General features: G+C 44.5%; 1 protein-coding gene across 1 annotated transcript in view; it reads right to left on the reverse strand.

Annotated features, from left to right (window-relative positions):
• Nucleotides 1-6,997: 6,997 nt before the first annotated feature.
• The window catches only part of ntsr1 (neurotensin receptor 1 (high affinity)), a 38,607-nt gene continuing 30,610 nt past the window's right edge, over nt 6,998-14,994 (reverse strand). Inside the window, exon 4 of the mRNA XM_079587444.1 lies at nt 6,998-10,997. Within this exon, the coding sequence (XP_079443570.1) occupies nt 10,748-10,997 (250 nt within the window). The 3' untranslated portion in view covers nt 6,998-10,747. The remainder of the gene's footprint in view (nt 10,998-14,994) is intronic.

Genomic DNA, 14,994 nt, shown 5'->3' on the forward strand with positions numbered 1-14,994 from the left:
TGATGCAAGAGCGATCAGAAACACGGTTTTGAGCGCGAGGTACCTCAAATCCACAGAGTGAAGCGGTTCGAAGGGATGTGCTTTCAGGGCCTCTAGGACCAGGGAAAGATCCCAGAAAGGAACCGAGGGGGGCCGTGGGGGATTCATCCTCCTGGCTCCTCTAAGGAAGCGGATGATGAGCTCATTGCTTCCTATCGCCTGGCCGAGCGTCGACTCGGCGAACGCTGCGATGGCCGCGACATATACTTTGAGCGTGGAAGGGGACCTGCCCCTTTCCAACATCTCTTGAAGGAAGCAAAGCACCCACGAGACTCCGCACGTTTGAGGCTGTAAGCCCTTGTCCGTGCACCATTTAGTAAACACCGACCATTTAGACGCATAAAGCCGCCTGGTAGAGGGAGCTCTAGATTGCGTGATCGTGTTCACGACCCCTTCTGGCAAAACAACGGGTACCCATTGATTATCCATGCATGCAGAGACCATAGCTCTGGATGAGGATGCCAAATCGATCCGCCGGCTTGGGAAAGGAGGTCTTTCCTCACCGGGATCGGCCATGGGGCTGAGTCTGACAGCCGCACCAACTCCGAGAACCATATCTGGTTCTCCCATCGGGGGGCTATGAGGAGCACCGAGTGACGCATTACCCTGATTCTCTTGATTACTTGTGGTAACAATGAGACCGGAGGGAACGCGTATAACGGGCATCTGGGCCATGTCTGGGCCAGAGCGTCCTCGTTCTTCGAAAAGAACCTTAGGCAATGGGCGTTGTCTGTCGACGCGAATAGGTCGACTTCCGCCTTGCCGAAGCGGTGCCACAATAACTGGACTGACTGAGGGTGCAGGGACCATTCCCCGAGGGGAACGTTGTTCCTGGACAGTCTGTCCGGTCCGTCGTTCAGGCGTCCTGGCACATGCGTGGCTCTGAGCGAGCGCACGTGGTGCTGAGCCCAGACGAGGAGGCGTTCCGCCAGATCGCAGAGTGCCCTGGATCTGACACCGCCCTGGCGGTTCACGTACGATACCACAGACATGTTGTCCGTTCGAACCAGTACGTGGTGGCCCCGCAGAAAAGGGAGGAAGTGTTTCACAGTGTACTCGACCGCTATCATCTCCAGACAGTTTATATGGAGGAGCTTCTCCGTGTCTGACCATAGGCCAAAGACCGGTCTGCCCTCGAATATCCCGCCCCAACCGAGGTTGGAAGCGTCCGTCGAGATAACTTTTCGGTACGAGACAGTTCCCATCATAACTCCCCGCTGATACCAGTCGGTCACAAGCCAGGGCTGCAGAGCTGAAACACAGCTCTGAGTCACTCTGATTCGGTAACCGCCGGAAGCCCACGCTCGGTGGTGTACACGAGCGTTGAGCCATCGTTGCAGGGGGCGCATACGCAATAGACCTAGCCGGAGCACTGCTGCGGCTGAGGCCATAAAGCCCAGCAATCTCTGAAACGTTTTCAGGGGAAACACTTTGTCTTTCTGGAAAAATGCGGCCAAACGCTGAACACGGCGCGCGCGCTGTGTTGACAAGCGAGCCGTCATTGCCACTGAGTCGAGCTGTATTCCCAGAAAGGAAGCTGACTGACGGGGCAGCAGTGAGCTCTTGGTCCAATTGACCGTGAGACCCAGGTTTTCCAGATGACTGAGTAGCACAGCTCTGTGAGACACAAGTTCCGCCTCTGATTGTGCTAAAATCAGCCAATCGTCCAGATAGTTCAATATTCGCATCCCCTGACGCCTCAGGGGAGCGAGCGCCGCGTCCATGCACTTCGTAAATGTACGGGGTGCTAAAGACAGGCCGAACGGCAGGACGGTGTACTGATATACCTGACCGTCGAAGGCGAATCTCAAGAATGGCCTGTGACGGGGTATGATCTGAATCTGAAAGTACGCGTCTTTCAGATCGAGAGAAATGAACCAGTCCCTCGGGCGAATTTGCGCGAGGATTTGTCTGGTCGTGATCATTTTGAACGGTCTTTTCATAAGAGCTTTGTTCAAATGTCTCAGATCTAATATAGGTCTGAGCGCTCCGTCCTTCTTGGGCACGAGAAAATAACGGCTGTAAAAGCCTGACTCGCTCATAGAAGGACGTACCGGCTCTATCGCCCCCTTGCATAACAGTTTTGCTATTTCTGCGCGAAGTAGGTGTGCTACTTCTGGGTTCACGCTCGTCACTGTACGGGCTCCGAAGCGCGGGGGACGGCGAGCGAACTGCAGTGTATAGCCTTGTCTTACAACCTTCAGCACCCATTCTGACACGCCCGGGATAGCTTCCCATGCTTTCGCACGCATAGCTAGGGGCAGAATGGTCTCCGCGTCCTGAGCGCCGCACTGCGCGGGCTCGAGGAACTGAAACGGAGGTATCAGCGCGGCGCGCGCGCCCTCGTTTGCTGAGTAATGCTGCTCGCTGGTTACAGCAGCCTGCCGTTTCGCATTCAGTAACTCGGTCGCTAGGGACGGAGAATAGTCTGTGGCGCGAACAGCGGTGCTTGTGAGCGATATGGGGGGAACAGTGTTCGTCAGTGAGCGCGCGTGCTCGTGAGCACGTGCGGCGCTTATATCTGAAACACGGCCTATTGGCTTTATTAGTTTCGCCCCCCGTGATAACTGTACAGCAGAGCGGACATTTTGTCGGTGTGGGCACTGGGACGTGGGCACAAATCCTACATTTAACACTCGAGCGGCGCGTGCCCGCTTTATATGAGTGGGCTCTGTGACAAACCTGGGGGGCGTGCTTGTGTGTAGGGGTGAACACATTGGAGTGGGCACATTTTCTACACATAGAACACAATCGGCGTGAGCCGTATATACAGACATTACACTCTTTTTGTGATTTATCTGGGTCGCCGTGAAAACGGCGTTTGTGTGCAGGCGAGCGTGTACTGTGAGTGGCTCGTTGGCTGCTAAATACACAACTGCAGTAGCCTTGTTTAAGGGGACTGACAGAGCGGCTAACTTTGATGGCGGTCCGGCGGCGGCGGCGGGACTCGCGCATCTTTTCCTCTTCGCGGTGGCTAGGAGGATTTCGCGGCTTCAGGCTTCAGCACGATCTTCTGTCGCGGTCCCCGGGGGGGAGGCGGTCTGTGACGGCTGTTTGAGCGCGATCGAGGGCGGCCGCCCTGTCGCTGCTGCGAAGCTGATGGAGGCTGCGATGGGCGTTGTTGCGATGAGCTTCGTGCAGGAGGCTGCTGGGAGCGGCCTGCAGCGGAGCTAACGCGTCGTGGGAGGAACAGCTTCATGGCTTGAGACGTTTTCTGTACCTCAGAAAACCTTTCCACGATCCCGGTCACCGCGGGGCCGAAGAGGCCGGCGGGGGAGAGCGGGGCGTTGAGGAACACGGCGCGCTCAGACTCACTCATCTCGGCGAGCGTCAGCCAAAGGTGCCTCTCCGTTACCGTGAGTGAAGCCATGCATCGTCCCATCGCCTGTGCTGCGGATTTCGTGGCGCGGAGGGAAAGATCCGTCGCGCTGCGCAGATCCGTCACGATGTCCTGAACCGGGCGTTTCTCGTCCAAACGGCGGAGGAGTTCAGCCTGGAGGATCTGGAGGACAGCCATAGAATGCAGGGCGGAAGCGGCTTGTCCGGCGGCGGCGAAAGCGCGGCCGACAAGGGCTGAAGTGGTCCTGCAGGCTTTCGACGGGAGGGCAGACTTTGAGCGCCATTTTGGTGATGGCGGGCAAAGATGCACTGCGACCGCCTCTTCCACTGGGGGAATCCGGCTGTAGCCTTTTTCGACGGCTCCGTCCACTTGGGAGAGAGTCGAGGAAGCAGGGGAGCGGAGTCTCGCGGAGAATGGAGCATTCCACGATTTAGAGAGCTCGCTGTGGAGCTCCGGCAGGAAGGGTGCTGACCTAGAGGCAGGCGCTAGGCGGCGGCTAGGTAAAAAGCACCCATCGAGCCTGTTGGGCGCGGGCGCCTCCGGTGGAGACCAGTCCAGGCCCAGTTGGTCGACGGCCATGGTGAGGAGGCGGATGAGTTCGGCGTCCACATTAGACCGGGCCTTGCCAGGTTCCTGCGTCGAAGAGGAGGTGGAGTGTGTAGATCCAGACCACTCTTCACTGTCCGACGCCAGGAGAGAACAGCTGTCGATGGCGTCGTCCCCCGCCTCGTCCCCTGTGTCGACGGCAGTGAGGGCCGAAGCCGTCATCTGCGCGTCGGGAAGGGGGGGCGGTGAAGGGGAACGCGAAGCTCGAGGGGAAGGTTCCGGCGAGCGTTCGCGAGCGACGGGCTCCGGGAGTCTCTGGGCACGGCGCTTCTTCTTCCGCGGGCCACTGGAGAGAGGCGGAGCGACAGCTTCGACGTTGAAGAGGGCGAGTCGAGCCCGCAGGGTCGAAATCGCCATCTCGTCGCACTCGATGCAGCCACCCGTCGAGAGAGCGATGGCTGCGTGGTCTCGGCCCAGGCAGAGAGCGCAGATCACGTGGCGGTCTCCGTCGCTGAGCGCGGTTCGGCACGAACCGCAGGAAAGACGAGGCATTTTTGTACAAACGCCTTTGCTCTTTTAGGACGTGAGTCGCGGCGGCGAGCTCACGGAGAGGTTTAGGAAAAAGGATACTTTGTCGCCGGATAGCGTAGCTGGCACGGACGGCTGAAGGTGGCGAAGACGGCCGGCTTCCTCAGGCGCTGTCCTAAGCTGGCTGGTCGCTGGATTCGACGGCGGCGGCTTCTCTCGGAGGTCAGCGAAGCGTAGAGCGTCGCTGAAGAGATTAAAATCGAGTGTTAGCAGTCTGAACTGCCCCTTATATACGCTAAGCCACTCCCATTTTGGCGGGCTTGGCCGCGTGAGGGCGCGAAGCGTCCTCATTGGGCGTGACGTCACGCCAGGGGCTCAGTGGTAGGCTGCAGCAGTTGCCGCGGAGCAGCCAATGAGCGCGCTAGATTGCCCGCTCTAGGTCTGACTGCTGCTGCACTGCGTTTACAAGATATGGAAATTTAAGGATAAATTTTGGCTTCAATATCTCGAGCAAAGAGACTTTACCCGGTGCGTACTTTCAGTACGCAGTACGAGAGAACCTCTCGTAAGAGAACAATGGTAGCCAGCGGACCACGATCGCGTCTGCTACCTATTTTACGTTAAAAATAAAAACTAATTTTGTAAATAAATGTTACTAGTAGGTTCTATCGCATTGATGGGTTAATTAATGAATGAATAACTGTACAAAATACCTCGGAAGACGTGTCAAAGTGTTTGTTTACATAACTTTTTTGTGTGCATGCTGTGACTGCGCAATGGAAGTATAATACATGGATTTCTCGGCAACGTCATTACTGCTTGCGCACGCATCCAGGAGGCAGAAAAAGACGTCCCAGATAGCAAACTGACATTGAATCAACGTGGAAACGACGTTGACGTGACATCGAAACAACATCGTTTTGCTCATTGAATTAACGTTGAATCAACGTCAGACACGCCATTCAACCGCATTTCAACGCATGACAAAAAAATTAGCATATGCTGACAAAACACAAGTAGACTGCTGCGAGTCTGCGACATGTTTTGGTTCTTTCTGCCAACCAGTTCGCGCCCACGCCCATATCGTGACGTCACATTTGACTCCGGCGAACATCGCTATATTGGAATAAGTCAATCAATTCACCTTTGGCTAAGACCCGCCCCCCTTAGTTACTGTTGCTACCTCCGACAACTTCATCTGGGCTCTGGTTTGGTATCAACATGGCTTATGCTGTGACAGCTCTTCCTGCTGGAATTTTATCAAACTTTTATAAAGCAGCAAATAGTGTCCGATAGAAGTAGGCAAAAGGGGCTGCAGTATGCGTTCGAAGGCTATATTCAAGACATACCGGTGAAACGCAAGCAACAACAAGGCATCCAAAAAGAGGCAAAAGCATAACGGTTACAGTCAAAAAATGACCCACCGCATATCCTAATGGAGACGGAGGCTGGGACTAACAATATCAAGGAGCAACACTGGTAATGCAGAGCTGGGTAGGTCTCTATTCATTTCTATAATCGTTATTACAAAGCAAACGGACTACGCGAGTATAAAGTTGTATTTATTAGCAGCGTGTGCTAGCGTATCAACAATTAGGGTAGAGAACCGAAATCATAACCTAAACCAGCATAAAACTGTCTAACTAGTATAACTTCACAGTAAGGTTAAAACACAAAAGTGAGCTTGTTGATCCTTGAGGGGTTTCGCTGACTGAGGACGTCCACACAGTTTAATCCAAAGACGACACTTGTCAGTATTTTACTTCGGTTTTGGGAAGGGAAAAAACGGACACCCCCCTCCAACCTCTCTGGGAAACGCGTATCTGTGTTACAAATGCCCCAGGCACAACGTTTAACCGTATTTTTTATAAAACCACGACGGTAATAGCCTGCCGAGACCAAAAATATGAGACGCCTGTGTTAAAGTCAATGGAGCGCTGTGAAAAAGTGTCGGACCTCTGTGAGAGCTCGTTCTTGGCTGCGCTGTGATTGGTCAATCTACATTCTAGGGCGTGGCTTAGCCAAAGGCGAATTATAACTCATCTTTACATGGTTCAAAACGCAGCTGACTTCTCACTGGTACCCGGAAATTTTACCATTTCTCCCATGTATGCACAGCACAGTGGTCAACTACTGTTGTTTTTATTGTGCTTTATAAATACATTTTGATTTGATTTGTTTATTTTGATCATGGTTGTGAGGATCCCCCCAGCTTCAGAGTGGGATCTCAGAAGTGATTGAACAGCCAATTATGTTTGACTGCTTCACCACAACAATCACATCCATCACAGACCGTAGACATCCTCCAGACTGGGCAGGGCCTGAAGACAGTCTGATAAGGTCAAACACATTAGCCATTTGTTTGCGTGTTTGTGTGATTTAGGATAGACACCAGTGAATTGCAAAGTGTCGGCATGTCTCATATTTTGTGTATCTGTAATGCCTCTGTAAATAGTTTTAAAAGGAATATTATTTACCCAGAAACACAAATAATACACTGAGATGTATTACTTCCTTTATGAGTAATACAAATTGAGTCACAAGAGAAACATAATTCCATTTTAATTCAATTATTTGCTAAACAAACATTTTAGCAGATTGCCAGAAATCCATCATTAACCATTCACTTGATAAACAATCAAACTGTGATGCAGAAGAAAAGATTTTTGAACAATTTATTATTCAGAATTAGTCCCACATTCAATTTAATACACAATAAAACCTGTGAATTTCTGTCTTAATTTAGGAAATAATAACAAGACACATCAACATCAGAACATTTATACTATTCAAACCCAGTATTAACTACTAACATTAAAAAACACAGAATGTTACATATACCACAAACAGAGTTTACATCAATTGTGGGATTTAGATTGTATTGATTCAGATGGGTTTTGGATTCATTGATTGATGACACTATGAGCATGGAGGCACAGTCTAAAGGCATGTAACCTATCTAAAACATTTTAAAGTTTAGCGCCATAAAAATTAGTTATTGTGTAGCCTTATTTCAGGCTCACAAAGAGAAAGGTATACATTTTGAAGGCAACAACAATAACATTACGATAAAAAAAGTCATAGCGACAAATATCTAGATCATCCAAACAAAATGAGTTAGACATACTGGTCCACATGGCTGTTATTTCCCAGGATACCCCAGAGAGCCAATAAGCAAACATTTTACCCTTTCTTGCTGTGTTGGCCTTGTTTTCTCTACAGCCTCAGCAGGTGGTCTCTCATACCGTTCACTTTCTCATTTCCTTTTTTTTTATGTTGCTCGCTCTGCCCTTACTTCAGATGGCCATCATACCATCATGTTATGCACATTTTCTTCCATTCAGAATTCTTCAACATACCGGTCTACAACTCCGCTCAAGTGCTCAGCTTCCTCCCTGCTGTGATTGGCCCCCCTGTTCTCTAGAATTCACTCACGGTGATTGATGTAGATGGATTTCAACAAGACGGTACCAAAATGTGGTCCATATATATTCACATCAAGAATCCAGTCATCTCAGGAGCTTAACAAAAGCTTTATTTTACATGGAGTGTATTTACTCATGGGGGCAACTGTGTTGAAATCACATGACCAGCTAAAGATCAATATCAATTTTATCTTGGAAAAAGTTATATTATTGGATACTTTTATTTGTGAAATAAACTAATAATTACTGGAAATAGGCCAATGGCATCAACTGGAAATGACTTGCCTACTTTTGCTATAAGTTCAGCACAATATGGGAATTCACAACATAGGAAACAACTCTTCATCATTTTCATCATATATTTATTATAATCTTCTTTTTTTAATATTAAACATCATATTATGGAAAATCAGCTGCCTACACTGCACCATGAACGAGAGAGCTTCCTCCTCTTCCTCGTCCTCGGTTTTAAGGCATAAGACAAAAATGACCTTAAGCTCCACTGATAAGGTCCAGAGGGACGTCAAGCTCCAGTCATTAGCTCTGCAGTGAGTAACCTCTCACATTTCTGCAAAATGATATTACGTTTCTTCTTGCACATTTTGTGGAACTTTCAAAATGAAATGTTGAGTGAGTGGCACTAAAACCATGTTCAATTTTCTCAGATACAAATGAAAATGAATGTGGCAACATTTTATTACATTGATTATTGAATGTATTGTTGCAGTTTAATTATTTTCAACTGTAATAATAATTCGTTACATTTATATAGCGCTTTATCTGAGACCTCAAAGCGCTTTACATAGAAGGGGGGAATCTCCTCAACCACCACCAATGTGCAGCATCCACTTGGATGATGCGACAGCAGCCATATTGCGCCAGAACGCCCACCACACACCAGCTTACTGGTGGAGAGGAGACAGTGATGAAGCCAATCAGTATATGGGGATGATTAGGAGGCCATGATAGACAGAGGCCAAGGGGCAAATTTGGCCAGGATGCCGGAGTTACACCCCTACTCTTTTTCGAAGGACATCCTGGGATTTTTAATGACCACAGAGAGTCAGGACCTCGGTTTAACGTCTCATCCGAAGGACGGCGCTCTTTTGGCAGTATAGTGTCCCCGTCACTACACTGGGGCGTTAGGACCCACACAGACCACAGGGTGAGCGCCCCCTGCTGGCCTCACTAACACCTCTACCAGCAGCAACCTGTTTTTTCCCAGGAGGTCTCCCATCCAGGTACTAACCAGGCTCAGCCCCGTTTAGCTTCAGTGGGAAACCAGTCTTGGGCTACAGGGTGATATGGCCGATTAGTGGTGGTGAAAGGTTAAGGGTCTATCGCGTTTGAAATAATGTACTACCTACACTAATCCAGGGTTGTTAAAAATGCCTGTTCTTTGGTACAAAGTAGATACTTCAATTTAAAAAAATCTTTCTGCAATACTTGTTGTATAGAGTACCGGGTCAATTCGGTACCTGCTTGAAGGGAGCTTTGCTGAGCACTCTGTAAAGAATGTCAAAGGTTTCCATTTACAACGTGTTTTTGCACTGTTAGTTAAGTGAGTGAATTCAATAGCTATTCAGTGGCGTTTAAAGTCGGCATGAAACATAAGTTGCTATAGTCTTTTTTCCTATTGTGATATATAACCGTGTGAAATAAACAAGAAAAAATGTAGGGTGGGGCTTGGTTTTGTACAATTTGTCCAGTGTGATGCTGAAGCACATGTGCCATTTAAGTTTGCTTTTTCAAGTCATTAAGCTCTTTCATCATAACTTGTGTCACATGACTCAATCCAAGTGCTCCACATTGCAAATTGCATTCAACTTAAATTACATTAAACTTGTTGTACCAGGTTGCTGTACCAGATGAGCTACAGAGCAATTTTGCCATGGCTGAAAAGTCATACAAATTATGCAAAAGTAAAAATGTATTAGTTTACAAATTATTTACTATGGCAAACGTTTTTTGAGGTTATAACAATAACCTCAAAGGAACTAAACAGAACTAATAAAGGAACTAAACAAAAAGTATTTATTAATCGACAATCCGCCCTTGTAACAATAATTTGTGTAAAAAGGAATAAAAGTCGTGTTTTACTGCCACAAGTGTTCATTTCAGCTGGAAACTTCAGTAAATTGTATGTATACGTTTTGTATAGCACATTTTCCCCAATGAGCCTATGTTGCATATTCTATCATTGAAGTCTCTCCTCTCTCTCTCTTAGTTACTTTAGAATGAGAGAATCAATTATGCCCGTGATCCTGTAGCATTCTTCAGTTTTCACACAAGAGTACTGCCTTCTTTGTATGTAGACTGTTGCTAAGGCTACGGAATGGTGACACTGTCTTAGTGTGTCGCAAGCAAGAGTCACTTCTTGACAATGCATCAGCCTCCACTTTGAATGTCCCTGTTGTGCGCCAATGAATAAAATAAAATTCTAAATGGTGTATGTCCTTGTGTTCACAGTTATTCCAGTGTTGGTAAATTACATCAGCTGGATATAAATACTCTGTGTACACAACAGCAACTGTCTGCAGTCTGTTCCCTTCATTTACAACATTGTTATATTTCATATTTCGATTGAGAAACAATGTACATCCGGATATACATTTGATATAATATGTTTGTATTTACACTGTTTCAGCTCATTATTCAATGTTTTTGGTGTGTATTTTGTGCTACATACCCTCCCATAAACACGACAAGTGTCTCTGGTGCCAGTTCTGCAATGCACAAAAGCTCCATATGGCGATTCAGTAGCACGAATATAACAAATTCTTGTAATAATAACTCAATATGAAAACATGCTTCGCTTCAGTGGTCTCTCCTTTGCTGGGAGAATGGAATGACAGAATCTTGACAGTGTTTAGTAAATTGTTTCTTTGATGACATTGGTGGAGAAGGTCTGGTTGCTGCAGATGCTGATAGAGTGTCTGGTGAGAATGCGCTTCTGCTTATTATGGCGGCAGGGCAGGATTAGGTAGCGAAGCGTGGAAAAAAAAATTTGCCGGTAGTTTGCAGAGACGAGGTTGTAGAGAATGGGGTTGATGGCCGAGCTGACGTAGAAGAGCACATTGGTGACCATGTAGAAGTAGTGGTAAAAATTGAAGAGAGCACTGTGGAAGATAAAAAATAAGTATACTGAGAGAGATGTTGGTAACCATTGTCATGCATATAGATATTTGCGCTCTTTTTTAAGCCTGAAAGCTCCAGTCAACATTTACAGCAAGTACGTGTAAAGAAAGTTGCCAGTATGAAGGTGAGCAAATGTTCATTATATATGCCATTTATGTCTTGGGTATCTACTGTAGTCTGATTACTGATAAATATAGGGTCTTTTTAAATCACTTTTTGCGGTTATAAACAAACATGATGGTAATGATCTTTATTCAACCAATCTTTTTTGACCTTTATATAAAGTAACACACAGGCACACATGCTATATTGTTGTCACGGTGAGGTGTTGGTTGGAGAAGAGAAAGAGGCCAATGACTCCAATACACACGTTTTACTAATCACTTAGCAAAAACAGGCAGAAGGGTTACAAACACCAAACTCGACGAAACTATGACTCTGATTATGACTATCCATAAACGAGACAGACAAGGACAAACTGAACTGAGGGAACTAAATACAGACACTGATGAACACTAATTACAGAAACACTGGTGGAACAGATAATTAACTAGACACAGGTGACTTAACTGAACTGATAACGATGTAAAAACAAATCCAATGAAGAAACAAACTAAACAGAACCACAACACTGACAATGGTGTGTATAAGTAATTATAATTATTTGTAGATTCAGTTTGCTGCTCAGCTTTCATAAAGAAATCAAAGTACTTAAGCTTTGATTAAAACGGAAGCACTTTTTGCTAGTGAAATTATATATGACTCATGCTTAATTCATATCTATTTCAGATATCCAAATTTAAAAACATGCTTTTTTATTTCTCTCTCAATTTCCCCACGCCGTCAGAAATCCATATTTAGTATACTATTATTTTGAAAGAAATTAATATTTTTATTCAGCAAAGATTCATTAAATTGATCAAAAGTTACAGTAAAGACATTTATAATGTTACAAAATAATTTTATTTCAAATAAATGCTGTTCTTTTGAACTTTTTATTAATAAAAAAATCATATAAAAAATGCCACAGCCACATAAAAATATCATTCAGCACAACATTGATAATAATAATAAATGTTTCTTGAGCAGAAAATCAGCATATGAGAATGATTTCTTAAAGATAATGTGACACTGAAGACTGAATAAAATGGCTGCTGAGAATTCAGCTTTGCCCTCACAGGAATAAATCACATTTTAAAATATATTAAAATACAAAACAGTTATTTAAAATGTAAAACATATTTCACCGTGTCACTGTTTTTACTGTATTTTTGATCAAATAAATGCAGCCTTTGCGAGAATCTGTGTACTGTACATATAGAAAGAGTATGTTTCTAACATCAATACATAACCTAACTGTTTATGTATATGCTATCTATGGCTGATTTAATTTTATATCTGCTTGATTTCGATGACTTTGGTGCACTATATTCAATGATTTGTTGTTCTGAAAGACGGAGCAATTTTTTCCTAGTGTGGGAGAGAGAAAGAGGAATGGTTTTGCATAGTGATTTGAGTGTGTGTTGGTAATATTAATGTCAAATGCTTCAAATGAAGGCTGCGTTTGACCCACCCTGGTGCCATCTCATGAATAATCTTATATCTCTTGGATTCATGTCTCGTCATCGAGAGTGCAAAAAAAAAAAAAAATTAGGTTTTGACTACACAGGGCAAACGTCATACTATTCCACTATCCATTATCCCAGTGATATTTATTTATATATATTTATATTATGTAGCTTGTAGCATATATAACATAATATAATCCACAGAAGACAGAACCAGTATGAATCTCTATCAGCTCAGCAAGAGTATTGACATTCAATGCAATAATCTTTGCACTGTAAAAAAAAAAATTACATCCCCAAGTCAAAATTTTCTAGTGACTTATAACATCTAAATTTTTCACTTAGTCTGACATATTATTTCTCATTGAGCCAATGTTAACAGACTATTGCAACAATTAATTCAATTTATTTCACAGAATTTCACTTGGGACAATTTAAAAATTTAGATCTGACCAGTCACTAAACATTTTTTTACAGTGTGCAAACTATTTCTTCAAGTGCTTATTGTAGCAGCCTGGGAACTTGTAAACAAAACTGTCTCTGGGGACTGATAAAAACCTGTGCACTCTGACTTCCGGAAATTGTGCCAAGCCAGCCAAGATTGGGGCTTGCTGTTTTCAAAAAGCAAAATTTTTGTGTGCAATATACATCAGGCATTTAATAAACTGTCTGTTGCCATTCCATTTGAGGCTGATACAATGCCGTATGCATATTGGTGGCATACCAAAACCTTGAACGCCTTAACATCTCCCCATTCATATGCTAACAAAAAGTACAACCTATATTTCTGAAACCTGCAGAGGACAGAAAAAATACATCAAATACCCATCCACTTTGGAGGCAAATGGCCTAACCATCAGCAAAAAAATACTTGAGACGGATGTCCCACTGCCCCATAGCTCTCCAAATATGTGGCACTTTTATTTCAAATGTAATGCTTTTTTATTATAATATCAGTCCTCATGCTACACTTCTCAAATGTATTTAAAATATATGTATTCTTGATACCTTTAAAGTATGAATAATGAGTATTTGCAATGCATCTTTAAAGAAGCTAATTTTGGTCATCTGGGTGAAGCTTCTAATGTTCTCCCTCAGGCAACATTGATGATGAGCCCTGCATCATAAAAAGCTAAACAGAACTGAGAAAAATCATTAATCTGCCAGACTTTTCTTTTCATTATTTTAATGAATGATTAATTCAGTGGCTGTATAGGCTTTTGTGGAAATTATAGAGCATAACATGATTCTGGCAGCAGTTTAGTCAATCATATTGAAATGTATGCAAGAATCACTTGTCATGAGTCTCCTCTCAGATGAAATGAAAACAACTTTAATCAAATATTTAAGTAAAATGTCAGTTTGGCATTACGAGTCTGGTATTAATCAATATTGTCCCTATTTGTATTTTCGTAAAATCCTTATTTGTCACCATAATGCTTCTTCATCAAAACCTTAATGCCTTTCCATAACATTTCCCTTTCATATGTTCACTCCTCATCTTCTGATTCTTTCTGCTTTACTAAAACATCAAACGTACTACAACATCAAGTACTGCCTCAGCTCACTGGCACATATTAAAGGACTCCTGTATAAAATAAAATAAAAGTAACCATTGCAGGTAAAAAGTACAGATGCATCTCAAACCTATAATCAGCACACCAAACGACTCAGAACACAATATCAACCACATAGCAACACACTAAAAACCACCCTGAATGCCCTGGCAACTGCATAACAACACACAATTACCCACCAGAACAGGATTTCAACCGCATTGCAACACACTAAAAACCACCCTGAATGCCCTGGCAACTGCATAACAACACACAATTACCCACCAGAACAGGATTTCAACCGCATTGCAACACACTAAAACTACCAAAAACACCATAGCAAACTCCTAGAAAGACACAACTCCACTTAGAACACCACATAGCAACACAATAAAACCACCAGCAACACAAAACCACCATTCAGAACTCCATAGCAATAGCTATGGTGTCACAGCTTTAAAAATAGCATAGCAATACACCAAAAACTACCCTGAATACTCAAGCAACACGCACAATCTCTTAGAATATCAAAGCAACCCCATAACAACACGCTTAAAAAAAATCAACAGACAACGACCACTCAGAAGACCATCACAACCATAGATACGTATACGTAGATGCCACATTCGACCGCACCAGACACGTCAAAGCGTGTTTGTCACTTCAAACAGCATGACGCTGTTTATCACTCACACTAACAAATCAATGAATGTTCGTAGATAATGTCACAGGATTGAGTAGCCTTTGACTGTAAAAACCATGGGCTATACATTTCAGACTTAGCGTTTCTAAACTTTTCCATTTTAGGTCTTCGTCTTTGCCGTTTTAGTCTGGACGGGAGGTACAAACGTAGC

Source organism: Phoxinus phoxinus (genome assembly GCF_949152265.1).
Source record: "Phoxinus phoxinus genome assembly, chromosome: 18".
Lineage (NCBI taxonomy): Eukaryota > Metazoa > Chordata > Actinopteri > Cypriniformes > Leuciscidae > Phoxinus > Phoxinus phoxinus.